Raw genomic sequence first — 26897 nt, 5'->3', positions numbered from 1 at the left:
AGTATGTAAAACTGTCAGGCAAAAAAGTCAAACAACAGCATTTACTGCAAACTTCAACCGAGGGCAAAAATAAAATTTGTGTTATGAAATACTATTTCCAGCAACCATAGAACAATCGCTACAGTACTCAAAATAGAAGCAATTTAGCTTAGTACTTTTCTAACATCAAACTTCTGAAACTCAAAGCCCATAATTCACAAAAACTTGTCTAGCGGAATACCTAAGTATATTTCTCTAAAAACAAAATTGCGTTTCATCCTCTTGTGCGTTGCACAGACAGGGACTAAAGTAATTCCTTAACGTTCTGGCCCTCATTTAAATATCAGATAACTTTGTTCATTTGAAAAAATGAGACCTAAGTTTTCTGAAGCCAGAGTTCATTTTCTCACAGAACTTAAACGACTTAAACTAATGGTCTAAAATCATAGTGACTAAATGGCACTATGTAGCTAGCTTCATACCATTCATTACTCCTTCCACAAACCAATTAATTACCTTTCCTTGGGCTATGAGCTCGGAGTCATAAATTAAAAGAGCTAAAGACTTGAATTAAAGAAGGCTAAAACACTAAAAACACAATGCAGTTGTTGAGTGGATAATAAGTTAGTTGGCTGCATATTTATCTATACAGGGATAAGCTGAAAAGTGTTATCTATACATCTATACTACCAATTAATTAATTTGCAATTTTTTTATCGCACGCGAAAAATGATTGCCGAGAACAGGCATACATTAGACTAACTAACATATTGACACCAGTTATCAAAAATTCAACAAATAGAGCACACAACCACTGAAACCATTTTCAACTCTTTACTATTAAAGCAGAAGCAAATTCGAAATTCCCATTTAATAATTCATGTATTCATGGAATACTCTTGGGGAATTTTCTGATGTTTCGATCAAATTTAAAATGACATCTAATATGCACATCTAAAAATCACATCCGTTGAGAAGATACATTTGTTGGATATGAGAAAATTTAATTAAATGAGCGGTGGCTACAGGAGTATTTTTGCTAAAAATCCGCTAGTGTTAAGTGTTTGCATTCTTTTTAGATTACATGTCACCCATTTCTGCCAAGTGAGCATTCACGTGGTTGTTCAGATCCCGCTCGCCCACTTTCGTCTTTGGGAACCGCAAATTACAGAAGGGACAGCTGGGTCCGTAGTGTTCTTCCATGTGTGAATTAAACACCTCTGGGCTCACATCTCGCGGGAATGTCTTGTCACACAGCAGACACTGGTTTATTCCCTCGTCCGCAGTTCGAGGTTCTCGCAAACCAGAAGATGCAGTAGTTGAATCATCAGCTCGTCTGGGGTCCATGGTCGGTTGCTCAACGAGATGCTTGTTCGGCCAGACTGAAGACTGCGACATTGACTCTGCCCTTCTGAAAATCAAATTGAGCTGACATAAATCATATGTGCGCTTTTCAAATTGATTCTTTTTGCTACATTACGCCCGGTGAAAAATATGCCAACAGACGGGAGAATTATGAACCCGATCAGAAAATATCTTGATTTTAATAAGATCCAAAGACTGGTACAGTGTGTCACGCTCTTAGCTCCTTTGACTTTGCGTTTATATCACTAAAAACCAGATAATCTAGTCACACAAAAATTTACACAGAATGAAAATTTACACAGAAAATTTACCGAAATAGTTGCGTCGACAACCCACCAAAAAGCAACTAGAACAGCAATATTAGCCTTTATTGCGTTGTCTGTAATCTTTTTTAAAACAACTCGAAGCAATCTTTTTTTAAGATTGAAAAAAATATTCAATGTATATCTGAACACAAGCGATTATACTGAAAAACTGAAACAATTGAGCTGAAGTCTCAAAAATCGACACAGTGATATATTCTTTTAACAGGGGATTTTCATGCGTTCAGTCATGATCCGAGAAACACATCAACCACTCTTAGAAGCTAAGACAACAGAGTAAAACAATTTGTAAAGCTCCAAACGGATACAGAGAAAGCCCTTCTCTCTGATAGAGCCATAGAACTAGACGTACTTGATTTCACGCACTACGATAAGTGAACATAATCTTTTTCACGAACAGACTACTTTTTTTAAAACCAAACTCAGTACAGCAATGTTAGTTGTCAACCAATATCAAAACAACAATGATTGAGCGCAAAATTATCTGTCTGAACTCATGTGGCCTCAAGAGCCCCGAAAAATGTTCCGCAAATAATTTAAATGTGCTACAATTCATCACGAGTAACTTCATTCATTTTGTAAATTAAATAATCCAATATTCTCGCTATATCTCGCTCACACGAAATAGTTCTTGAGCAGTACAAATTACGCTATCATCTAGAGCCTGCAATGAACTTCAGGAGGATTGGTTACGGTCTGCGTTGAAGAATTAAAAACTGAAGGTCAAATAATGCAATCACGACATCATAGTGGAGTTACTTTTACGCAACTCAATCTAACGGTATTCAATGCATATCTGAATACAAGCCATTACATTGAAAGATGAAGCAATTGAGCTCAAGTCTCAAAAACGAACACTGAACGATATATTGTTTTAACAGGGGATTTTCACGCGTTCACGCGTTCATATCAACCTTTCTTAGAAGCTAAGAAAACAGAGCAAAAATGTTTTGTAAAGCAGCAAAAGGATAGAGAGAAAGCCTTCCTTTTTGATGCAACCATACAACTAGACATACTTGATTTCACGCACTACGATAAGCGATCATCATCTTTTGTTACGAACATACTACTTTACAACTCAAACTCAGTACAACAAAATTAAAGTACATCGGAGTAATTTTTCAGATCACATGTTGTTAGAGCTAAGTAACAAAAGCAAAAGATGCCGTCAAAGCTTTTGGAAAATCAATTAGTCTATTTCATTGCAAAAAAGTACATTGCAAAAAAAGAGAAACAGAAGCAAATGGAACTAATTGTTTCACACATGAAATGAAGTGCCACATACTTGATGTCTGCGAGGCCACACCAACAAATCGAAAGTCTTTAAGCTCACAAAACAAAAAACACCTTGGCCGAAAAATATGACTCCAATGGAAATTTTAAAACGATATGATGAGACATTCTCCAAAATAAATAAAGATAACAAAAACTTAAGTTCAAGTACTTCAAGAAACTGACCCAATCAAGCAAACTTGGAAACGTCAAAAACTCAAAAAATATTACTTCGATGAAAGTTGGTGCAAGTGTAACAACAAATCAGGATGAAATCAAAGTTTTCGAAAGTCAATTTACGCAGCTATATAAAATCAACAAGAAAACTTTCTTAGCTTTTTTGATAAATTGAATGAACGCAAAACCGAAGCACCAGACTATGTAAATTAAATCATTATTGATGAAGTATTAACAAACTAAATACAGAGCTTACGGGATCAGATGGAATAACGTCGAAAATCTACCAGATGTTAAAAGAGATGGCTTTATTTCTGTAAGAAGTTTAAAATAACATATTTGAACGGCGAAACTTCCCAAAGGCCAACAAAATGCAGTCTTAAAACTTCTGCCTAAAATTGATAATTAAATAACTGTTAATGAACTTAGAACTATAAGCTTGCTAAACACAGACCTAAAAATTCCATCAAACATTCTATCCGCCAGAACCATTACAGATCTCGAAGACAATAGGTCAACAGAAGTATGCTTACCTGAGCACAGCAAAAGACAAATCCAGATAGCATTGAATAAAGCAGGAAAAGCCCATAAGCAACTCAATAACAGCAAAAGACTTGTGAATCTGGATTTTTCAAAGCTTTTGACAAAGTAGACAGAGATTACATCTTCGCTTTTTGACAAAATTGTTGTTGAACACTACACAAAATCTGCAATAAGAACAATTTATAAAGGAAAGCAATTATTGATATCAACGGATAACTTTCCAAAAAAATTGTGCTATAACGTGGAGTTAGGCAAAGTTGTCCACTTTCAGATTTACTTTTCACACTCGCATACTCACTGTTGAGCCCTTACGCTGCTGTCCAGACAATTCACCACATATAAAAGGGTTCACAAGCTCAGAATCATAAGCTCATGCAGATGACATTACTCGTTCAATCCGTAGATATTCGATTGAAAACTAATTGATACTGTGAAAAAGTTCTGCGAATGCACTTAACTGGAAATCACTGTCAACTGGAAATAAAAGTTAACGAGAGATACCTTTTCATAAAACTATACGCGTTACAAAAATTCTTGGCAATGAAATATTTACTGATAAATCAAACATTTACATGATCTCTAAAACACAAATTTCCATATGCAAGCTTAATTTCTCGATCCCAGACTTTGAAAGCCAGGAATCTAAATATTGAAACTTTTATTCTTCCTAAGTTCTTGTATTACACCAGACACAAAAGGTAAATACCCTGAAAATTGTTGAAAGACTCATAAACACTCAACAGGTGACAAAACAAATTAGAAAAGAAGTTCTTTATCAATCGGTTGCTATGGGCGGAATCTCTTCTACACATCGCCTCAAAAACTACCTCACCAAAACACAGACCAAATTAACTCATTAGACGAGAACAAAATTAGCTTTTCAAAAAACAAAAAAAGTTTTGTTAAAATCTTTAAAGTATCTCAAAGTGAGAAAAGTATACTACTTAAAAATATTGAAACTTTTTTGAGACTTTGATGGGATATACTGGGATTTACCTTAAGTGCGATATACTGTTATATAATGGCTCAAGTTTTTCCATCAAGATTTTATCGAGAACCGTTTACACAAATCAGTTATCAGATACAATTGTTCAACGTATGAGTTATCGAATACAATTGTTAAACGTATGAATTAACTAGCTTTTGCTGAAATATTTGGAAAATTTACAAACTTTTACTACAGCAGCCAAATCTATTATATCACCTTGCCTTCAACTGTCTTGTTCAAAACAAATTAGAAAAATGAAAAATTTTTCGACTAATTTGCAGCTATTGCAAAAAAGTTTGACACTTCGGCCAATTTTCAGCAATTGCGAAAACAATTTGAAACATCGGAACATTTAGTTCCCGAATGCTAAAGATTATCTGGAGCCAGAAAGTATCCTGAGACTCAATAGTTGGCGCGACGTCTTGGTAAATATGCAAGTTAAATCTCTTAGATTTACGGCAAAAGTTCTAAATTGATCTTGGCAGGAAGCCCCTGAACGAGCTATTTGAAATTTGTAATCAACTTCTTCTGCTTCATATGAAATCTCTTGCTGATGGAATAATTGGTTTTTGAAGAAAGCTGGCAGATGGCCAGATAATAGCCGCAATAGCTGCGTAGATCTGCAGTCTAAAAAACCAGTAAAAAGACAGGCCATAAAATATTCTTACCATTGAAGGCTGAGATTCTATTTTTTTGATTAAGAATATGTATAAGTCATTGCTGCCTCGATCAGCTGTTTTTAAATGACCTTCATTAAGAGTGACACATTCACTTGAACTTATCTCTTTGATTTAAAGTAAAAAAAAATTCATTTTCAAAGTGAGGAAGTCATTTTTGAGAGTGAAGTAAGGCACGTGTGATCAAAAATTTGGTCCCGCGGATGAACAAAAAACTCAATCCCCTAAAAGTGAAAAATAACATCACTCACGCGTTTCAGTTGAAATTGCATGAACGAATGAAAAGAAAGTGGCTGCGACGTCATGTGTTTGGAATCTCTTCCACACATCGCCTCAAAAATAACCTCAGCAGAACTCATAGTCCGAATTAACTCATCAGACGGGAACAAAATTAGCTTTTCAAAAGACAACAGTTTTGTTAAAATCTTCAACGGATGCCAAATGGAGAATAGTACACTTCTATTTACACAAGTTGAAATTAATTTGTGACTTGATAACCCCTTGAGGGATATACTTGGATCTACCCTAAGTGCGACATTCCGGTATATAATTGCTCAAGCGTTGCCATCAAGTTTTTATCGCGAACCGTTTGAACAAATCAGTTATCAAATACAATTGTTCAACGTATGAATTATCAAATACAATTGTTAAAAACATGAATTAACTACCTTTTGCTGAAATATTGGGAAATTTTACAAACTTTTACCACAGCAGCCATATCTTTTATATGACCTTGCCTTCAATTGTCTTGTTGACAAACAAATTAGACGGATGAAAATCTTTTCGGTGTCTCCAATTTGCAGCTATTGCGAAAAAGTGGTTGAAACCTCGCAACATCTAGTTCTCGAATGCTATAGACTATCTGGAAACAGAAGTATCCTGAGACTTACCAGTTGGCGCGACCTCAAGTTAAATAAGCAAGTTAAACCCCTCAGATTTAAAGCAAGTGTTCTAAATCGATCTTGGCAAGAAGCCCCTGAAAAAACGAACTATTTGATATTTGTAATAAACTTGTACTGCTTCATATGAAATTTGCTACTGAATGATTAACTTGTTCAACATAGCTGGCATTTTGCCAGAAAATAGCCGCAATAGCTTTGTAGATCTGCAGTCAAACAGTAAGACAGAGCAGAAAGAGTCTTTTCATTGAATGCTGAGATGATACATTTCTGAATCTGTATAAGTTATTGCTGCCTCTATCAGCTGCTCTTAAATATCCTTCATTTAGAGTGACACATTCACTTTAACTTATCTCTTTGAATTAAAGTAAACAAAACTCATTTTCAAAGTGAGGAAGTCATTTTTGAGAGTGAAGTAATTCACGTGTGACAAAAAATTTGATCCCGCGAATGAACAAAAAACTCACTCACCTAAAAGTGAAACGTCTTGGTAAATTTGCAAGTTAAAACTCGTAGATTTACGGCAAGTGTTCTAAATTGATCTTCGCAAGAAACCCCCTGAACAAACGAGCTATTTGAATTTTAAACTCGACTTGTACTGTTTCTGCTGAATGCTTAACTTCTTGTTAAACATAGCTGGTAGATTGCCAGAAAATAGCCCCAATAGCTTGGTAGATCTGCAGTCTAAAAAACAGTACGACAGACCAAATAGTCTGTTCATTGAAGGCTGATATGTTACATTTTGATTAAGAATCTGTATAAACTATTGCTGGCTCTATCAGCTGCTCTTAAATAACCTTCATTAAGAGTGACACATTCACTTGACTTTATCTCTTTGAATTAAAGTAAATAAAACTCATTTTCAAAGTGAGGAAGTCATTTTTGAGATTGAAGTAAGTCACGTGTGAAAAAAAATTTGATCCCGCGAATGAACAAAAAACTCACTCCCCTAAAAGTGAAAAATAACATCACTCACGCGTTTCAGTTGAAATTGCATGAACGAATGAACAGAAAGTGGTTGTGACGTCATGTGTTTGGAATCTCTTCAACACATCGCCTCAAAAATTACCTTAGCAAAACTCATAGTCCGAATAAACTCATCAGACGGGAACAAGATTAACTTTTCAAAAGACAACAGTTTTGTTAAAATCTTCAACGGATCTAGTATACTTCGTGGGAATAGTATACTTCTATTTACACAAATGAAACTGATTTGAGACTTAATAACCCCTTGAGGGATATAATTTGATTTACTCTAAGTGCGATTTTCTGGTTTATAAGGGCTCAAGTGTTTCCATCAAGTTTTTATCGAGAACCGTTTGAACAAATCAGTTATCAAAAACAATTGTTCAAGTATGAATTATCAAATAAAATTGTTAAACGCATGAATAAATTAGCTTTTGAATTATTGGGAAAATTTACAAACTTTTACCACAGCAGCCAGATCTATTATATCACCTTGCCTCCAATTGTCTTGTTGAGAAACAAACTAGAAGGAAGAAAACCTTTTCGGAGTCTCCAATTTGCAGCTATTGCGAAAAAATTTTTGAAACCTCGGAACACTTAGTTCTCGAAAGCTAAATATTATCTGGAGCCGGAAGTATCCTTAGACTCACTAGTTGGCACGACGTCTTGGTAAATATGCAAGTTAAAACTCTTAGATTTACGGCAACTGTTTCAAAATGATCATGGCAAGAAGCCCCTGAACAAACGAGCTATTTGAATTTAGCACTCAACTTGTAGTGCTTCTTATGACATCTGCTGCTGAATGATTAACTTCTTTTCCAACATAGCTGGCAGATTGCCAGAAAATAGCCGCAATAGCTTGGTAGATCTGCTGTCTAAAAAACAGTAAAAAGACAGACCAAAAAAAGTCTTTTCATTGAAGGCTGAGATGTTACATTTTGATTAAGAATCTGTATAAGTTGTTGCTGCCTCTATCAGCTCTTCTTGAATAACCTTCATTAAAAGTGACACATTCACTTGACCTTCTCTCTTTGAATTAAAGTAGTTAAAAGTCAATTTCAAAGTGAGTAAGTCAATTTTGAGAGTGAGGTAGGACACCGTTGACCAAAAATTTCATCACGCGAATGAACAAAAAAACTCGCTCCACTAATAACAAAAAATGACATCACGCACGCGTTTCAGTGGGAATTGTATAAACGAATGACCAGAAAGTGGTTGTGACGTCATATGGTTGCATCTCTTCCAGACATCGCCTGAAAAATTACCTCAGCAAAACTCATAGAACGAATTAGCTCATCAGACGAGAAAATTAGCTTTTCAAAAGGCAAACAGTTTTGTTGAAATCTTCAAAGTATCTCAAAGTGAGAATAGTTAATTTCTATTTAAAAAAATTGAGACTTAATAACCCCTTGAGGGATATACTGGGATTTACCCTAAGTTCGATATACTGGTATATAATTGCTCAAGTGTTTATCGCTCAAGTGTTAATTGCTCAAGTTTTTATCGAGAACCGTATGAACAAATCAGTTATCAAATACAATTGTTAAACGTAAGAATCAACTAGCTCTTGCTGAATCATTTGGAAAGTTTACAAACTTTTACCACAGCAGACAAATCTATTTTATCACCTTGCCTTCAATTGTCTTGTTGAGAAACAAATTAGATGGCTGAAAAATTTTCAGTCTCCAATTTGCAACTAGTGCGAAAAAGTGTTTGAAACCTAGGAACATTCAGTTCCGGAAAGCTTAAGATTATCTAGAGCGAGAAGTATCCTGAGACTCACTATTTGTCGCGACGTCTTGGTAAATTTGCAAGTTAAAACTCGTAGATTTACGGCAAGTGTTCTAAATTGATCTTCGCAAGAAACCCCCTGAACAAACGAGCTATTTGAATTTTAAACTCGAGCTGTACTGTTTCTGCTGAATGCTTAACTTCTTTTTAAACATAGCTGGTAGATTGCCAGAAAATAGCCGCAATAGCTTGGTAGATCTGCAGTCTAAAAAACAGTAAGACAGATGCGATATTCTGGTTTATAAGGGCTCATGTGTTTCCATCAAGTTTTTATCGAGAACCGTTTGAACAAATCAGTTATCAAATACAATTGTTCAAAGTATGAATTATCAAATAAAATTGTTAAACGCATGAATTAATTAGCTTTTGAATTATTGGGAAAATTTACAAACTTTTACCACAGCAGCCAGATCTATTATATAACCTTGCCTCCAATTGTCTTGTTGAGAAACAAACTATAAGGAAGAAAACCTTTTCGGAGTCTCCAATTTGCAGCTATTGCGAAAAAAATTTTGAAACCTCGGAACACTTAGTTCTCGAAAGCTAAATATTATCTGGAGCCGGAAGTATCCTTAGACTCACTAGTTGGCACGACGTCTAGGTAAATATGCAAGTTAAAACTCTTAGATTTACGGCAACTGTTTCAAATTGATCATGGCAAGAAGCCCCTGAACAAACGAGCTATTTGAATTTAGTACTCAACTTGTAGTGCTTCTTATGAAATCTGCTGCTGAATGATTAACTTCTTTTCGAACATAGCTGGCAAGATTGCCAGAAAATAGCCGCAATAGCTTGGTAGATCTGCTGTCTAAAAAACAGTAAAAAGACAGACCAAAAAAAAGTCTTTTCATTGAAGGCTGAGATGTTACATTTTGATTAAGAATCTGTATAAGTTGTTGCTGCCTCTATCAGCTCTTCTTGAATAACCTTCATTAAAAGTGACACATTCACTTGACCTTCTCTCTTTGAACTAAAGTAGTTAAAAGTCAATTTCAAAGTGAGTAAGTCAATTTTGAGAGTGAGGTAGGACACCGTTGACCAAAAATTTCATCACGCGAAAGAACAAAAAAACTCGCTCCACTAATAACAAAAAATGGCATCACGCAAGCGTTTCAGTCGGAATTGTATAAACGAATGACCAGAAAGTGGTTGTGACGTCATATGGTTGCATCTCTTCCAGACATCGCCTGAAAAATTACCTCAGCAAAACTCATAGAACGAATTAGCTCATCAGACGAGAAAATTAGCTTTTCAGAAGACAAACAGTTTTGTTGAAATCTTCAAAGTATCTCAAAGTGAGAATAGTTAATTTCTATTTAAAAAAATTGAGACTTAATAACCCCTTGAGGGATATACTGGGATTTACCCTAAGTTCGATATACTGGTATATAATTGCTCAAGTGTTTCCAAGTTTTTATCGAGAACCGTTTGAACAAATCAGTTATCAAATACAATTGTTAAACGTAAGAATCAACTAGCTCTTGCTGAATTATTTGGAAAGTTTACAAACTTTTACCACAGCAGACAAATCTATTATATCACCTTGCCTTCAATTGTCTTGTTGAGAAACAAATTAGATGGCTGAAAAATTTTCAGTCTCCAATTTGCAACTAGGGCGAAAAAGTGTTTGAAACCTAGGAACATTCAGTTCCGGAAAGCTTAAGATTATCTAGAGCGAGAAGTATCCTGAGACTCACTATTTGTCGCGACGTCTTGGTAAATTTGCAAGTTAAAACTCGTAGATTTACGGCAAGTGTTCTAAATTGATCTTCGCAAGAAACCCCCTGAACAAACGAGCTATTTGAATTTTAAACTCGAGCTGTACTGTTTCTGCTGAATGCTTAACTTCTTTTTAAACATAGCTGGTAGATTTCCAGAAAATAGCCGCAATAGCTTGGTAGATCTGCAGTCTAAAAACAGTAAGACAGACCAAATAGTATTTTCATTGAAGATTGAGATGTTACATTTTGATTAAGAATCTGTATAAACTATTGCTGCCTCTATCAGCTGCTCTTAAATAACCTTCATTAAGAGTGACACATTCACTTGACTTTATCTCTTTGATTTAAAGTAAAAAAAAGTCAATTTCAAAGTGAGGAAGTCATTTTTGAGAGTGAGGTAAGGCACGTGTGACCCAAAATTTGATCACGCGAATTAGCAAAAAAATCTCGCTCCACTAATAGCGAAAGTTGACGTCACGCACGCGTTTCAGTAGAAGTTGCATGAACGAATGAACAAAAAGTGGTTGTGACGTCATATGGTCGAAACAAAATCTTGGCGACGAAATAAAAAACATAGCGGGAAAAGCCCTGACGTACATTTCAAAGAATTTTGATGGACTAAACAAAAGAATAGGACTAGTAGCGATTATGACTGAACTGAGAAAATAATTTCTAAAAAACATCCGATCAAAAAATTAAAAAAAACAGTAAATCAAAGTTAAAAATGCAGCATGTGAAAAAACCACAAGCGGAAAATTGAAATTTGGTTTAAGCAAAAAAAACTAGGCCTAGAATAAACTTTGAATGAATTGGGAAAAGCATAAAGAAAACAATCCGCTCCAAAAACTCCAAAAAATTGCAGCATGTGAAAAAATCACTAGCAAGAAAGCGGATTTTTGTTTAAAAATTTAACGCCGCAAAACCACTTGCTTTTTCGCACGACTTCCTTTTCCGGCGTGCCCAAAATCACTATACCAATTTGACTTCAAAAATCATGAAAATGTGCGAACAGATCTTAAACATAGCCGTCAGACTGCCAGAAAACAGCCACAAAAGCTTCGTAGATCTGCAGTTTCAGAAAAACAGTAAAGACAGACCATAAAAATTCGTCTTTTAATTGTTTCATTGAAGTTTTTGCTTCCTATATTAGCTGCTGTCCCAATAACCTTCATTTAGAGTGACACAGACCAAATTGACCTTCTCTTTGAATTAAGGTAAATAAAAGTCAATTTCAAAGTGAGGAAGTCATTTTTGAGAGTGAGGTAAGTCAAGAGTGACCAAAATATTAATCACGAAAATGAACAAAAAATCTAGTTCCACTATGATTGAAAAATGAAGTCACGCGCGCATTTCAGTTGAAATTGCATGAACAAATGAACAAAAAGCAGATTTGTAGTGGTTGTGACGTCATATGGTCGAAACAAAAATTGCGACGAAAAAAAAACCAAGAGAAGGCCAATAATAGCCCCAGCTATTGCTGTGCGGCTAATAACTAACCAAAACTGACAAAACGTCTGAAAAATAGATTATCTATAATGCAGTCTAAAACCTCATTTCGATAAGGATAAAGCCAAAAAGAAACGCTTTGAAAATGAAACACGGGGGCAAAAATTGTGTTTGCCAAACACCAATTTTTTAAGTTCTCCAAAAGTTATCTTCAATATCGTCATCAGTTTGACCTAAACACCTGCTGTAGCTGCGCGACAGACTCCTGCAGTTCTTCCTCAACAAGTTGCCCAGTAACTTTTGAACTTTAGTAGTATTAATGATATTAGTAGGTGATTGCCTTTCCAGAAGTGACGTCGGTGAAAAAAAAATTCTGCACCAACGCGTTGTTGCGTGAGTTATGGTCACAGGTTAGGAGGAATTGGAGGGGCATCAAATTTGAGATAAAGTCACGGAAGGCGGATTTCTCTGTGCAGTGCTGTCGTGTTGAACCGAAGGAAGTATGTCCAGTCAGATGGCTACCTCCTATACATGCCTTTCACACAGGCTACGAATGTTGACTAATGTTGAGGTAATCAATCTAAAATGCAGTATATATTGTATGGGCTGCCGTCACATTTAAGAAAGTAGTTCTTGTTTGCTAATCACGCGAATGAACAAAACAACTCGCTCCACTAAGAGCTAAAAATGACGTCACACACACACACACTTCAGTTGAAATTGCATGAATGAATGAACACAAAGCAGATTTGAGGTGGTTGTGACGTCATATGGTCGTAACAAAAATCGCGACGACAAAATAAAAAACAGAAAGACAAGTCCTGACGTACAATTCAAAGAATTTTTATTGACTTAACAAAAAACTAGACCTTGAACGGACTAGGAGTGAATTGGGAAAACCATTTCTAGAAAATCAGATAAAAAATTTAAAAAAACAACATCAATGTCAAAACGCCGCATAAGAACAAAAAACCACTAGCGAGAAATGGAAATTTGATTCACAAAAAATTAGGCCTCGAATGAACTATGAATGGATTAGCAAAACCATTTAGAAATTTCGAGAAAAACCAGTTAACATAAACCAACAAATGTCGGAAGAATTGCTCTTGAACGACAGGCTAGGCAAATTAATTCAGTGTCTGTAGCCTAAATCAATTTATGGGTGCAAAAAACCTTTCCCACAACGGGATTCGAACCATTGACCTCCAGATCTATAGCCACCCGCACTAACCACTGCGCTATGGGTCACTTATTTTTGCTATACTGCAACCGATCATATATTAGCAACAAGAGGGAGCAATAGAGATAACTCAAAAATGATGAACGAAAGCGTAAAAAAGTCACTTGAGAAGTCAAAGAATGTTCTAGAAGAAAAGAGCAAAATGGTCCGGCGAAAAATTTGCATAAAAAACACAAGTTTACAATAATTGCTATGAAATTAGTTCAAGAGCAATTAAAAATCAAAGTGAAATTGCCGCATGTGAACAAAAAACCACGATCGAGAAAGCGAATTTTTTTCAAACACCGTTTTCTCAATATACTTCAAAATTAGAGCGACAAAATTTCAAACCGCAAAACCACTCGCTTTTTCCCCCATTTCCTGTTTTGGCGTGACTAAAACCACTAGAATTTGACTTCAAAAATAATGAAAATGTGTGAACAGATCTTTAAAAAAAGACAGCGCCCCAAAACGATTCCAATTCTTTTAATTATAAAAACCAAGAGAAGGCCAATAATAGCCCCAGCTATCGCTGCAAGGCTATTAAAAAACAGCGCCCCAATACAATTCAAATTTTTCTAATTGTAAAAAGAAAACAAATAAAGGCCAATAATAGCCCCAGCTATCGCTGTGCGGCTATTAAATACCAGCTGTAAATAAGAGCACCCGAATTTATTATCTAAAAGCCTAAAAATGAAAACATACCCGGCAGATTGCTGGAAAAAGTTTGCCGTTGATTCCAATAAGCATGATTGGGATTGAAAGAAAAGAAGATAATGAAAAAAAAAAGATTTTTGTACAAAAACAATTTTTAAGTCCGATTTATTTTGATGGCATTTCGTAGTTGAACATACTTCTGTTTCTTAGAGAGATGCTAAAGGGGCTACTATCAGTACCAACCAGCATTAGCGCTGACAACCAAGGCTTATAGGAAGGACGTTCAAATAGCAGGAATCTAAAATTGGGCTTTATGGGTTTATCCCGTTTCTATTTCAATTTTTTATACCGACTCTGTTTTTTTTTGGTTTGCTTTGCTAAGCAACTGATGTTCAAAATCAGTTTTAGCAGAATGAGAGAAGAGAGACAATAGCCTAGAGAAGTTAAAACGATTTCACGGAAAATGTTGAAAAAGCGGCAAAATGAGGTAAAGCGAAACATTTTTTGTTCGACGAAGTAAAAAAACATAGCAGGACAAGTCCTGACGTACAATTCAAAGAATTTTCATTGACTAAAAAGAAAACTAGACCTAAAACGGACTATGAATGGATTGGAAAAACCATTTAGAAAAAATACGATCTAAAAAATCGAAAAAAACAGTAAAAATCAAAGTGAAATTGGTGCATGTGAACACAGAAAACCACTAGCGACAAAGCGAATTTTTGTTCAAAAACCGTTTTCTCACTCTACTTTAAATTTAGAGCGAAACCACTCGCCACGAAACTTCACGCCTAAAAACCACTTCGTTTTGGCGTGACCAAAATGACTACTCGAATTTATTTGACCCCAAAAATCATGAAAATGTGTGAACAGATCTTAAAAAACATAGTCGGAAGAATTCCGGAAAAGACTCGAAGAAAAAATTGCCCACACTTATGACTGAACAACTAGAACAACTGTTAAAAACCCTGAACCGCCACAAAAAAAAGCTCGCAAAACAATGGGCAAGTCATAATAGGCTTAGAAACTTTTCTAAGAAAAATAAAAAGGAAAACTGCAAAAAAAATAAGAAAAATGGTTTAAAATTACTCAATTTTTCTGTCAATTTTCCTAAGAACAAAATGATTTATAGCAAGAAAACTTTAGTCAATTGGTATCTCAATATTCCTCAAGTAATATACCTCAAGCTTTATTCAAATCCCACTTACAGCGTTAAAACAAAAAAAATAGGCAAAAAATCATGAAATTTCGTCTAATTTTCCAAATTAGCACTCAACTCAAACCTCCAAATTAGCATTCAAACCTCCAAATTAGCATTCCACTCAATTTAACTACCTGAAACCTTCAATTCCTATCAAAACAAGCCTAAAACTAATACAATAACATAGCTGGCAGATTGCCAGAAAATAGCCGCAATAGATTCGTAGATCTGCAGTCTCAAAAAACAGTAAAGACAGACCAAAAAATTCGTCTTTTCATTGAAGGCTGACATGTTATATTTTGATTGAAAATCTGTGCAAGTTTGTGCTGCCTCTATTAGATGCTTTCTGATAACCTTCATTTAGAGTGACACACACCAAATTGACCTTATCTCTTTGAATTGAAGTAAATGAAAGTCAATTTCAAAGTGAGGAAGTCATATTTGCGAGTGAGTTAAGTCATGTGTGACCAAAAATTTAATCACGCAAATGAACAAGAACCTCGCTCCACTAAGAGCGAAAAATGACGTCACGCAAGTTGTTCAGTTTAAGTTGCATGAACGAATGAACAAAAAGCAGATTTGAAGTGGTTGTGACGTCATATGGTTGTAACAAAAATCGCGACGACGAAATAAAAAAAAACATAGGACAAGTCTTGACGTACAATTCAAAGAATCTTCATTGACTAAACAGAAAACTAGATCAAGAACGGATTATGAATGGATTGGGACAACCATTTAGAAAAAAATTCGATCCAAAAAATCGAAAAAACTAAAAAAAAATCAAAGTGAAATTGCCGCATGTGAACAAAAAACCACTAGCGAGAAGGAGAATTTTTGTTCAAACACTGTTTTCTCACTATACTTTAAATTTAGAGCGAACAAAATTCACGCCGCAAAACCACTCGCTTTTTCGCTCCAGTTCCTGTTTCGGCGTGACCAAATTACTACTCCAATTTGACTTCAAAAATCATGAAAATGTGTGAACAGATCTTAAAAAAAACATACTCGGAAGAATTCCGGAAAAGACTCAAAGAAAAAATCGCCCACACTTATGACTGAACAACTAGAACAACTGTTATAAACCCTGAACCTCCACAAATGCCATTTATAGAACAAAAAACTCAAGGAAGAATAGAAACGGCATTCAAAAACAAATTTAACAAACAAAAATTAGAAAAAATAGAGCTTTTTAATAGTACATAGACACAAAAAGCCGAGTAACGATCCTTTGCAATTAGAGCAATGAAAAGCCCGCAAAACAATGGGTAAGTCATAATAGGCTTAGAAATTTTTCTAAGACTGCAAAAAAAATAAGAAAAATGGTTTAAAATTACTCAATTTTTCTGTCAATTTTCCTAAGAACAAAATTACTTAAAAAGAAAACTTTAGTCAATTGGTATCTCAATATTCCTCAAGTAATATTCCTCAAGCTTTTACTCAAATCCCACTTAAAGCGTTAAAACAAAAAAAAGGCAAAAATCATTAAATTTCGTCCAAAAATCAGCAAAACTGATCAAAAACCTCCAAATTAGCATTCAACTCAATTTAACTACCTGAAACCTTCAATTCCTATCAAAATAAGCCTAAAACTAATACAATAACATAGCTGGCAGATTGCCAAAAAATAGCCGCGATAGATTCGTAGATCTGCAGTCTCAAAAAACAGTAAAGACAGACCAAAAAATTCGTCTTTTCATTGAAGGCTGACATGTTATATTTTGATTTAAAATCTGTGCAAGTTTGTGCTGCCTCTATTAAATGCTTTCTAATAACCTTCATTTAGAGTGACACACACCAAATTGACCTTATCTCTTTGAATTGAAGTAAATGAAAGTCAATTTCAAAGTGAGGAAGTCATATTTGTGAGTGAGGTAAGTCAGGTGTGACCAAAAATTTAATCACGCAAATGAACAACAACCTCGCTCCACTAAGAGCGAAAAATGATGTCACGCACGTTCTTCAGTTTAAAATGCATGAATGAATGAACAAAAAGCAGATTTGAAGTGGTTGTGACGTCATATGGTTGTAACAAAAATCGCGACGACGAAATAAAAAAAACAGCAGGACAAGTCTTGACGTACAATTCAAAGTATTTTCATTGACTAAACAGAAAACTAGACCAAGAACGGATTATGAATGGATTGGGACAACCATTTAGAAAAAAATGCGATCCAAAAACTCGAAAAAACTGAAAAAATCAAAGTGAAATTGCCGCATGTGAACAAAAAACCACTAGCGAGAAAGAGAATTTTTGTTCAAACACAGTTTTCTCACTATACTTTAAATTTAGAGCGAACAAAATTCACGCCGCAAAACCACTCGCTTTTTCGCTCCAGTTCCTGTTTCGGCGTGACCAAATTACTACTCCAATTTGACTTCAAAAATCATGAAGATGTGTGAACAGATCTTAAAAAAAAAACATACTCGGAAGAATTCCGGAAAAGACTCAAAGAAAAAATTACCCACACTTATGACTGAACAACTAGAACAACTGTTATAAACCCTGAACCTCCACAAATGCCATTTATGGAACAAAAAACTCAAGGAAGAATAGAAACGGTATTCAAAAACAAATTTAACAAACAAAAACTAGAAAAAATAGAGCTTTTTAATAGTACATAGAAACATAAATCCGAGTAAAGATCCTTTGCAATTAGAGCAATGAAAAGCTCGCAAAACAATGGGTAAGTCATAATAGGCTTAGAAATTTTTCTAAGACTGCAAAAAAAAGAAAAATGGTTCAAAATTACTCAATTTTTCTGTCAATTTTCCTAAGAACAAAATTATTTATAAAGAAAACTTTAGTCAATTGGTATCTCAATATTCCTCGAGTAATATTCCTCAAGCTTTTATTCAAATTCCACTTACAGCGTTAAAACAAAAAAAATAGGCAAAAAATCATTAAATTTCGTCTAAAAATCAGCAAAACTGATCAAAAACCTCCAAATTAGCATTCAACTCAATTTAACTACCTGAAACCTTCAATTCCTATCAAAATAAGCCTAAAACTAATACAATAACATAGCTGGCAGATTGCCAAAAAATAGCCGCGATAGATTCGTAGATCTGCAGTCTCAAAAAACAGTAAAGACAGACCAAAAAATTCGTCTTCATTGAAGGCTGACATGTTATATTTTGATTTAAAATCTGTGCAAGTTTGTGCTGCCTCTATTAGATGCTTTCTAATAACCTTCATTTAGAGTGACACACACCAAATTGACCTTATCTCTTTGAATTGAAGTAAATGAAAGTCAATTTCAAAGTGAGGAAGTCATATTTGTGAGTGAGGTGTGACCAAAAATTTAATCACGCAAATGAACAAAAACCTCGCTCCACTAAGAGCGAAAATTGACGTCACGCACGTTCTTCAGTTTAAGTTGCATGAACGAATGAACAAAAAGCAGATTTGAAGTGGTTGTGACGTCATATGGTTGTAACAAAAATCGCGACGACGAAATAAAAAAAACATAGCAGGACCAGTCTTGACGTACAATTCAAAGAATTTTCATTGGCTAAACAGATAATTAGACCAAGAACGGATTATGAACGGATTGGGAAAACCATTTAGAAAAAAATGCGATCCAAAAATCGAAAAAACTGAAAAATCAAAGTGAAATTGCGCATGTGAACAAAAAACCACTAGCGAGAAAGCGAATTTTTGTTCAAACACTGTTTTCTCACTATAATTTAAATTTAGAGCGAACAAAATTCACGCCGCAAAACCACTCGCTTTTTCGCTCCAGTTCCTGTTTTGGCGTGACCAAAATTACTACTCCAATTTGACTTCAAAAATCATGAAAATGTGTGAACAGATCTTAAAAAAAGACAGCGGCCCAATACAATTCAAATTCTTTGAATTGTAAAAAACCAAGAGAAGGCTAATAATTGCCTCAGCTATCACTGTGCGGCTATTAATCATAATCAAAACTCATACCCATTAAAAGTTGCAAAAAAACTGCTTTTAAAAGCCGCACGTGAACAAAAAAATTTCGCTCGCTTAGAGTAAATTTTGTCACACATCAATTTCTCGCTCTCTCAAAAACAGCGGCTTGAACAAAAACAACTCTGTTTTCGCTCCGCTCTTCACTTTTGTTCAGCACCAAAATTTTTTCACGCGTTTCATTTCCCGCTTCAAAAATCACTCCAATAAAATTGATTAAAAAAAGGACTTCTCCAATACTTCTCTTCGAGTCGTAAAAAGACAGCGCCCCAATACAATTCAAATTCTTTGAATTGTAAAAATAGGAGCGTTATTATAGCCGCCTGAGAAGATGAGAGCGGCTATTAATCAATGTTATTAAAACTTAAATGGGCAAGTAAGAATGGTTTTATTTATAAAATTGTTCCGATGATAATGAAAAGATAGGTCACATACCTGCCACCCAAACTGTTCATCCAATCTCTCGCCTTTTCACTTCCACTTGCATGGCTGGCGCTGCGTGCATCACTCCCAACAGCTGTAGCAGTAGTACTACTACCCCCTGCACCGTTGGATACAATAGCCACTGATGATGCCAACCCTCCGACCAGATCAACAGCTGCTCCAGCACTCGTGGAGATCATATTTTTCAAAGGCATCGTCATCCGTGCGGGTCCAAACGCACCCCATCCCACACCACCAATTGAAGGTGCAGGACCAGTTGGACCCCCCGAAGCATTTGCATCTTCATTTGCGTTGGCTTCCGGTGATGTGACATCAGCTGAAAGTGACTTCAACGTTCGTTTGGGCTTCACAGGATCCATTGACGACAATGTCGAAGAAGCAACGGGTAAAGAGATGTCAGAGACGAGGCTCGGTTCGCGCTAGAAAAAGATAAATATTCAATTTAAAGCAAATAATCTAAGACAAAAGAGCCTCTGGAAGTTCACTTGCAATGCAATATCCTCTGACTTTGAAGGTGACTCCAGAAAAAGTAGGCCAACATTTTGGCCGCGTTAAGTCTTAACGCGGCCAAAAAGACTAGTTAGGTAATTGAAAAAACAAAGAAAAAAGAAATGACGCCACATATACAAAAAATGAGAGAACGATTGGACAAAATCTGCTTTTGAGTGCTACACCTCGGTCGTAGCATAAACCCTGAAGACAAAACCGACTAACGGGTTACGGGCGCTTAGTCCGAAATTGTCCGAAAACATTTTCGGTGAATTGCAGACTTAGAGTCTAGTAAGCCGCAAGTCTCTTAAGAGCCCTTAATGCCCTCCGGGCGTTTCCTTTTTATCAATCACATTTTTCATGACGAAAAGTCAAGAGTCAGAAAAATCAGTCAAAAGCAAAATCTCAAAAAACAACAGCACTAATATATCCGGCAAATTGCAGGAGAATCTGCAATAGACGCGCTTGAGAAACATCGGAATTAAAACAAAGAAAGAAGAGAAAAACTGACAGGACAGAAGTGTCCAAACGTGATCTAAACTAGTGAGCAGTTTGTCAGATTCTGAAGACCTTACTTAATTCAGCTTATAAACTGAAAGCTATTAATCTTAATACTATCAGCTAGCAGTCGCTCTAATGATCTTTGATAGCATAATGAACAATGACTTAATGACCGGGTTTTATCAGTCTCTCCCTTTCCTTTTGATTTTGCTCTTCTCACATTAAGAGTATCTGCCACATTGTGTAATTCAATGAGTGAATTTGAAATTCATTCATTGAAACAGTGAGTGAGGTAAGTCAGAGCCAAACATAAATTTATGACTCATGTAACACGAAAAAGGTGATCAAAATCAAAAATTGCAGGACCCGTCCTGAATAACAACTCAAAGAATTGAACAAACCAAATACAAAACTATCAGCCTCTTTAAAAAGAACAGCTCCCTTAGGATAAGTCATACACCAAGACGTCCACGAAAGTAAACAAAAAATTCTAAAACAAAATATTTCCCTTTTTTAAATAAAAGGTAATCGAATTTATCATTTCAAACAATGTCCTTTACATATTGGGAGTTTAGGCAGCAAACGTCAACTCTGTCAATGACTATGTTTTTACGATTTAATTGAAAATACGTGGCATCAAAATCATTAACCTAACCGACTAACGTCGGGCGAATTGCTCTCAATCGACCGACGAACGATTGGCTTTGTCAGTATCAAGCCATGGTTTAGTGAAGCTAGCTTTAGCTGAATTGAAGGACAGTGAGGTGAGGGTAATAGATGATGACATCACGCCACATAGCAGCAGCTGAAGTGCGGCATCAACAAAAGAGTTAAGGAAAGACAGAAGCAGCGAGTGTGCGAGATAAAACGTGAACGGGAAAAAAGAAGGAAAGAAACCCCAAACAACAGAGAGTGAGGGAAAGCTAGGATTATTTTTCATGTGAGATTTACTCTGCAACTTTTATTTTTCTAGCCTTGTTAATAATTAAATCATATAGACCTAAACTGAAAGTACAAAAATCAAAATAAAGTTTCCACATTTATCGGCGAAACTATTCAAAACATTTTTTGTCTCTGAGGTTGTAAAAATAGGAGCGTTATAATAGAAACGAATTTCACACCATGAAATTCTGTCATCAAAACAGTTTCAGTGATTCGCATACTTAGAGAATAGTAAGGCATTAGGCTCAAAAGAGCTGCTCGGCCACTTGATGCCTTACGTGTTTATTCCGTTTTTGAGGAGGAAAAGTCAAAAGGGCTAGACGAAAAGTCGTTTAAGTAAAAAAAATTGCATAAAAAGACAGGACCAATATAATTGCCGCAAACTTTAGCCCCGCCAGCTTTTGAACAAAGAAGACCTTGATAGGAGTTCTCATCTAAGTTTCGGATATACGAACAAGGTCTCTTACCTTCATTGGGCTCAATCCTCCGGAAAACAAACACTCACATATCGCCAGCCAGACATCTCGAGGCACCTTAAACAGAACCGTTATCATCACACTGCCAAAATTTTTATATTGCCAATCATCTTTCCAAATTTTTTAAGTCAGCCAAATATTTTACATTACCAATAGATGACGTGTCAAGGATAAACATGAATTGTAACCTGTTCTCCCTTGTAAGGTCTGATTTTGTCGAAAGCAGCACTCTCCAAATCCAAGTGGGTAGACCAGTCGACCTTCGCAGAGGACGAAATGCTGCTGTTCTCCTCAACTATTGAGGCTGCCAGGCTCTTAGGGATCTGATAGGCCACTTTTACAACCACAGTCCTATGCAAATACAACTTAACTCTACGGTAAATCTTCCTTTCTATTATCGTGGTATTTTACTTTTATTACATTTGAGGCTTCTGACTATTAATGCACTTCTAATTTCGATTTCGATTGCCTTTGAACTATTCAAGTGTACATAGCCGTGTCACCACAAAACATTTTAATTCTTATGCGAACTTGAAGAACCAGGAGAGTGCCGAAATGGCTACAAAACAGACCTAGCTATCTTGAAAATGAGAAACAGACGACTATTTAAAAATATTTACTTCAGATTACTCTCAAAGCCTGTGATAAACACTCTTCGTTATATACGAGTCGTTCATTCACCCTATTATTAAAACCCTAGGTAAAGACAAGCCACTGAGACCAAAGACACAAAGCGCAACTTGAAACAAATAAGCATCATTTCAATTCTATTCTGCTGTGCAGTTCAAATTTCGAATACTTATAAGTTTCAAATACATATATTTCAGAACATAGAGCTAAGGAATGTATAGTTTGTCACATTCAAATTTTAGATTAGATTTCGCATTTTCAAGTCAGATTTAATAAGTTAGAGCAGAAGTTTTATTGAGTAGACTGAAAATATCACATGACCTAAAAACGCATACCAAAGGCAAGGAAAAACGACGTTACGTACAAAAGTTCAGATGCTGACAGGTAGACGTCACTGAAAAGATCGCACATTGACCTCTTGATGCGTGATTAAATGGTCTCCGCAATTATCGATGACGAATAAGGTACAAACAACAGATTATCAACTGACCTTTATAGCACAGCCAACTAATCACTTAGATGACAAATCAACAAACATACCCAGCAGATTGCCGGAAAATAGCCGCCATTGATTCTCATAACTCCGATTTTGACAGAGCACAGAAAAAAATGGTATATGAATATAAACTTTAAAACATAGCCGGCAGATTGCCGGAAAATACCCGCGATAGACGCTTGTGGCCTTCCATGAATTGAAACAACTAAAGAAATAAGATAGACAGATAGACCACCAGCCCTTTAATAGACCACTAGACTTTTTGGGTTAGATTCAGACAGTCAATTTTATGACACATACGGTCTATAAGGAAAAAACCCTAGAAGAGCTTTTTCAAAATTGATATTCGAAATCAAAAACTCAAGACTAATACTCAAGAATTAGGGCGTATAAGTTTGGCACTACTTAGATGCACACTATTGATCTTTAACTAAAATGTTCATAAAATTTAAAGTTCCATAAGTGAGTTCAGAAGTCATTTTTTAGAGTGAGGTAAGTCACGCAATCAATCTAAAAGCAGAAAAAGTCAATTTCAAGAAGTCAGGTCGAAAGAATCATCGATGGAGACGACGAATTAAAAAAAAACACGATGTCCCCAATAATAGCCGCTATTGCTTCGCGGCTAATAAAAAAACGAATTATTTTGATTTCATTTTGGTGTTAGCCATACCCTGTTACTTAATGAGAGGATACAGGACTAGTATCAATACGAATAAGCATTAGAGATGTTAAACAAGACAACCTATAAGAACAAACGTCAAGTAGCCGGCATCTATAATTGGGCTTTACCGGTTTATCCCATTTTCTATTTTGGATTCCGTGTTTTCAAAATGATTTGGTTCAATTTAGATTGCTTTGCTCAGCAACTGCTGTTTAAAAGCACTTTGGGCAGAATGAGCGAAAAATGAAACCAGCCTAGTGAAGTCATGAAAATTTCACGTAAACTGTCGCAAAAGCGGTAAAATGAGGTAATGCAAAACAAACTTTTATTCAACGAAGTAAAAAATAAAATAGGAGCGCAAAAATAGCCGGCCGAAAAAATGAGAGCGTCTATTAATAAAGTATCTCAAGCGATCTAATAAGACGTCCCGATAACTAATCTAAGAGGACCTTGAGATAAGGTCATTGCCCAATCAGTGACAGCCAATAAAACAGACGGCAAAACCAAATATACTCGGCAGATTGTCAGAAAATAGCCTCAATGATTCCCATAACTCCGATAAGGATTGACAGAACAGACATGAAAATAATTGATGTATGAAAATAGCGGGCATCTAAAATTGGGCTTTAATGGTATATCCCGTTCCAAATTTTGATTTCGTTTTTGACACTGATTCTGTCCATTTTAGATCACTTTTATGAGCAACTGCTGTTTAAAAACACTTTGAGCAGAATGAGCGAAGAATAAAACTAGCTTAGAGAGGCCAAAAAAATTTCAGGCAAAATGTCGAAAAAGCGGCACAATGAGGTAAAGTGAAACAAATTTTTGTTCGAAGAAGTATAAAAAATAGGAGTGCAAAAATAGCCTCCTAAGAAGATGAGGGCGGTTGTTAATAAAATCAAGAAAGTCGAAAGAAGCAAAACCAATAACCTGACGATATATCTTCCTAATTTTCATTCCGCAGAGGCTTTTCTATCGGGAACCTTTATTGCAGAGTTTCATTTACATAATGACCAACAGCTAATCACGCAAATAACCCAAAAGTGTAATGAATGACTTCACGGGCGCAAATGCCGTCAATGAGAGAAGTCATTCAGCTTTTCTGTGTGAACAAAAAAAACTAAGTCAGAAGCCGAAAAAAAATAAGACATCTTGAATTAATTGAAATAAATTAGAGACTACACCAAGAAATTACTATGAATCGACATAGAAAAACAATAACAGATTGACAACTGAAAATTACAGACAAAATGCCGAACATCCCGAGTCCCCACGCAAAATGCCGAACAGACAAAATGCCGAATCCCCACTCTAGACGTCAAAAATCTTTAGCATAACGAAAATTACAGACAAAATTCCGACAAAATGCATAACTTTGCCGACTACTGTGGGCCGAATTGGTTAAATGACCGAAGAAGTTAGCTAAAACTAAATACCGCATGTGAACTAATTTGCCAGCCTACTTTGTTTGAGAGCAATTAATAACTAGGGTAAAAATTTTAAACGTAAGATATCAAAAGTATTTTATCACATATTCGAGTAAACAGGACTTGGGACGCTATTAATTCTCAAAACTACAGCTATAGTTTACAATCAGCTATCAAACGGCACTGGTATTGATAAGATGTAAGTTGAACACCAGCAAAGAAAAATTTTAAAATAAGAAAATTTTAAAACCTTTCAGCTAACGACTACTCGTTCGAAGCACAAGTAAGAATATTCGCTTAAGGAGGTTGGAATAATCTGGAGCAAAGTCTAACCTGTTAGTCTTGTCTATGTTGACAATATACGCCAGCCTGTCTAAGTTGTCCATGCACGTGACCAAACAGAGGTCATTCACCTTCCACTAAAACAGTACTTGACGTTTAACCAACCCACCACTAAGTACAGAGAACAGCTAAGTTCATCTTTATTATTCAACGTTGTAAAAATTAACAGAGTAATTAAATTACACATAACGTTTGTTTGTTTCTAGCGTAATTGTTCCGACCCCAAATAGTGGTGGGGGAGGAGGAGGAGGAGGAGGAGGAGGAGGAGGAGGAGGAGGCGGAGGCGGAGGCGGAGGCGGAGGCGGAGGCGGAGGCGGAGGCGGAGGCGGAGGCGGAGGCGGAGGCGGAGGCGGAGGCGGAGGCGGAGGCGGAGGCGGAGGCGGAGGAGGAGGAGGAGGAGGAGGAGGAGGAGGAGGAGGAGGAGGAGGAGGAGGAGGAGGAGGAGGAGGAGGAGGAGGAGGAGGAGGAGGAGGAGGAGGAGGAGGAGGAGGAGGAGGAGGAGGAGGAGGAGGAGGAGGAGGAGGAGGAGGAGGAGGAGGAGGAGGAGGAGGAGGAGGAGGAGGAGGAGGAGGAGGAGGAGGAGGAGGAGGAGGAGGAGGAGGAGGAGGAGGAGGAGGGGACGATAGTGGCCCACTTTTTATTCAGTCGAATATGGCCGATACATTTATCGTAGAAGGGTATCATTAGAGAGGGCCCGTGAGAAGTAAAATATTTTAATTGCAGGGCGTTTCGATTTTCGTCTTGAGGAGTTCTCAATGTTGAAACATGAAGATTTGAAATTTTTCCGTAATTTTCAATTTTCGGTCCACTATTTTTGCCCAATAACGCAAATAATGGCAACACTTTCACGACTTTGAAACCACGACGCTCTAGCATTTTAAATGGTGCAAATTGAATTGCGGTGTATGCAGCAAGGATCTATTCTATTTTAGGCGCTTTTGATTCTCATACATTAATGGCCTACCATTAGTTTGAAAAAGTGTGGAAGTCTGTCTCTTTGCTGATGATACAAATGTAGAAGCTGGTGGATGCTCATTTAAAAATATAGAAAACTCCCTTGAAAAGCATAAACTACTGGATCGATAGCAATAAGTGGTGCTTAATCTCAGGTTCAGCTGATTTACAATTTCAATTCAATAATGAAGATTTAGCCATTCCGTAAATCTCCTAAAACAGTTCATCAGCTCGCTCGCCTTGCAAAAACTCATACCAATCATGTCAAGATATTAGGTCAGCGATGTGATATCAATATTATTACATGAAAGCTAAGGACTCAATTAATCAGTTATTACAGCATCCATGTAAAGCTCGTTCTTCCTAGCTTG

The 26897-nt window shown here is 36.1% G+C and overlaps 1 protein-coding gene and 1 pseudogene across 1 annotated transcript; both read right to left on the bottom strand.

Annotated features, from left to right (window-relative positions):
* Positions 1-26897, bottom strand: part of LOC142342488 (uncharacterized) — a 371331-nt pseudogene that overhangs the window by 182744 nt on the left and 161690 nt on the right.
* On the bottom strand, positions 528-25644 carry LOC142342460 (uncharacterized). The gene is made up of 5 exons (XM_075393801.1): positions 25564-25644; positions 22205-22367; positions 22008-22073; positions 19600-20027; positions 528-1390 (listed from the first exon to the last, which is right to left on the bottom strand). Exons 1-5 carry the CDS (start codon positions 25614-25616, stop codon positions 1060-1062), a joined length of 1041 nt encoding a protein of 346 aa, XP_075249916.1. The 5' UTR covers positions 25617-25644; the 3' UTR covers positions 528-1059.

Source organism: Convolutriloba macropyga, chromosome 1 (genome assembly GCF_964194025.1).
Source record: "Convolutriloba macropyga chromosome 1, txConMacr16.3, whole genome shotgun sequence".
Lineage (NCBI taxonomy): Eukaryota > Metazoa > Xenacoelomorpha > Acoela > Convolutidae > Convolutriloba > Convolutriloba macropyga.
Note: the sequence above shows the minus strand (reverse complement) of the source record. Positions and strands in the feature narration are given on the sequence as shown.

Coding starts and splice junctions, on each gene's coding strand:
- LOC142342460 (XM_075393801.1), bottom strand. CDS start 25,616: ATGGACAACTTAGACAGGCTGGCGTATATTGTCAACATAGACAAGACT. Junction 22,368..25,563: donor AACATAGACAAGACTAACAG/GTTAGACTTTGC, acceptor GTATTTGCATAG/GACTGTGGTTGTAAAAGTGG. Junction 20,028..22,007: donor GAGGATTGAGCCCAATGAAG/GTAAGAGACCTT, acceptor ATCTTTTTCTAG/CGCGAACCGAGCCTCGTCTC.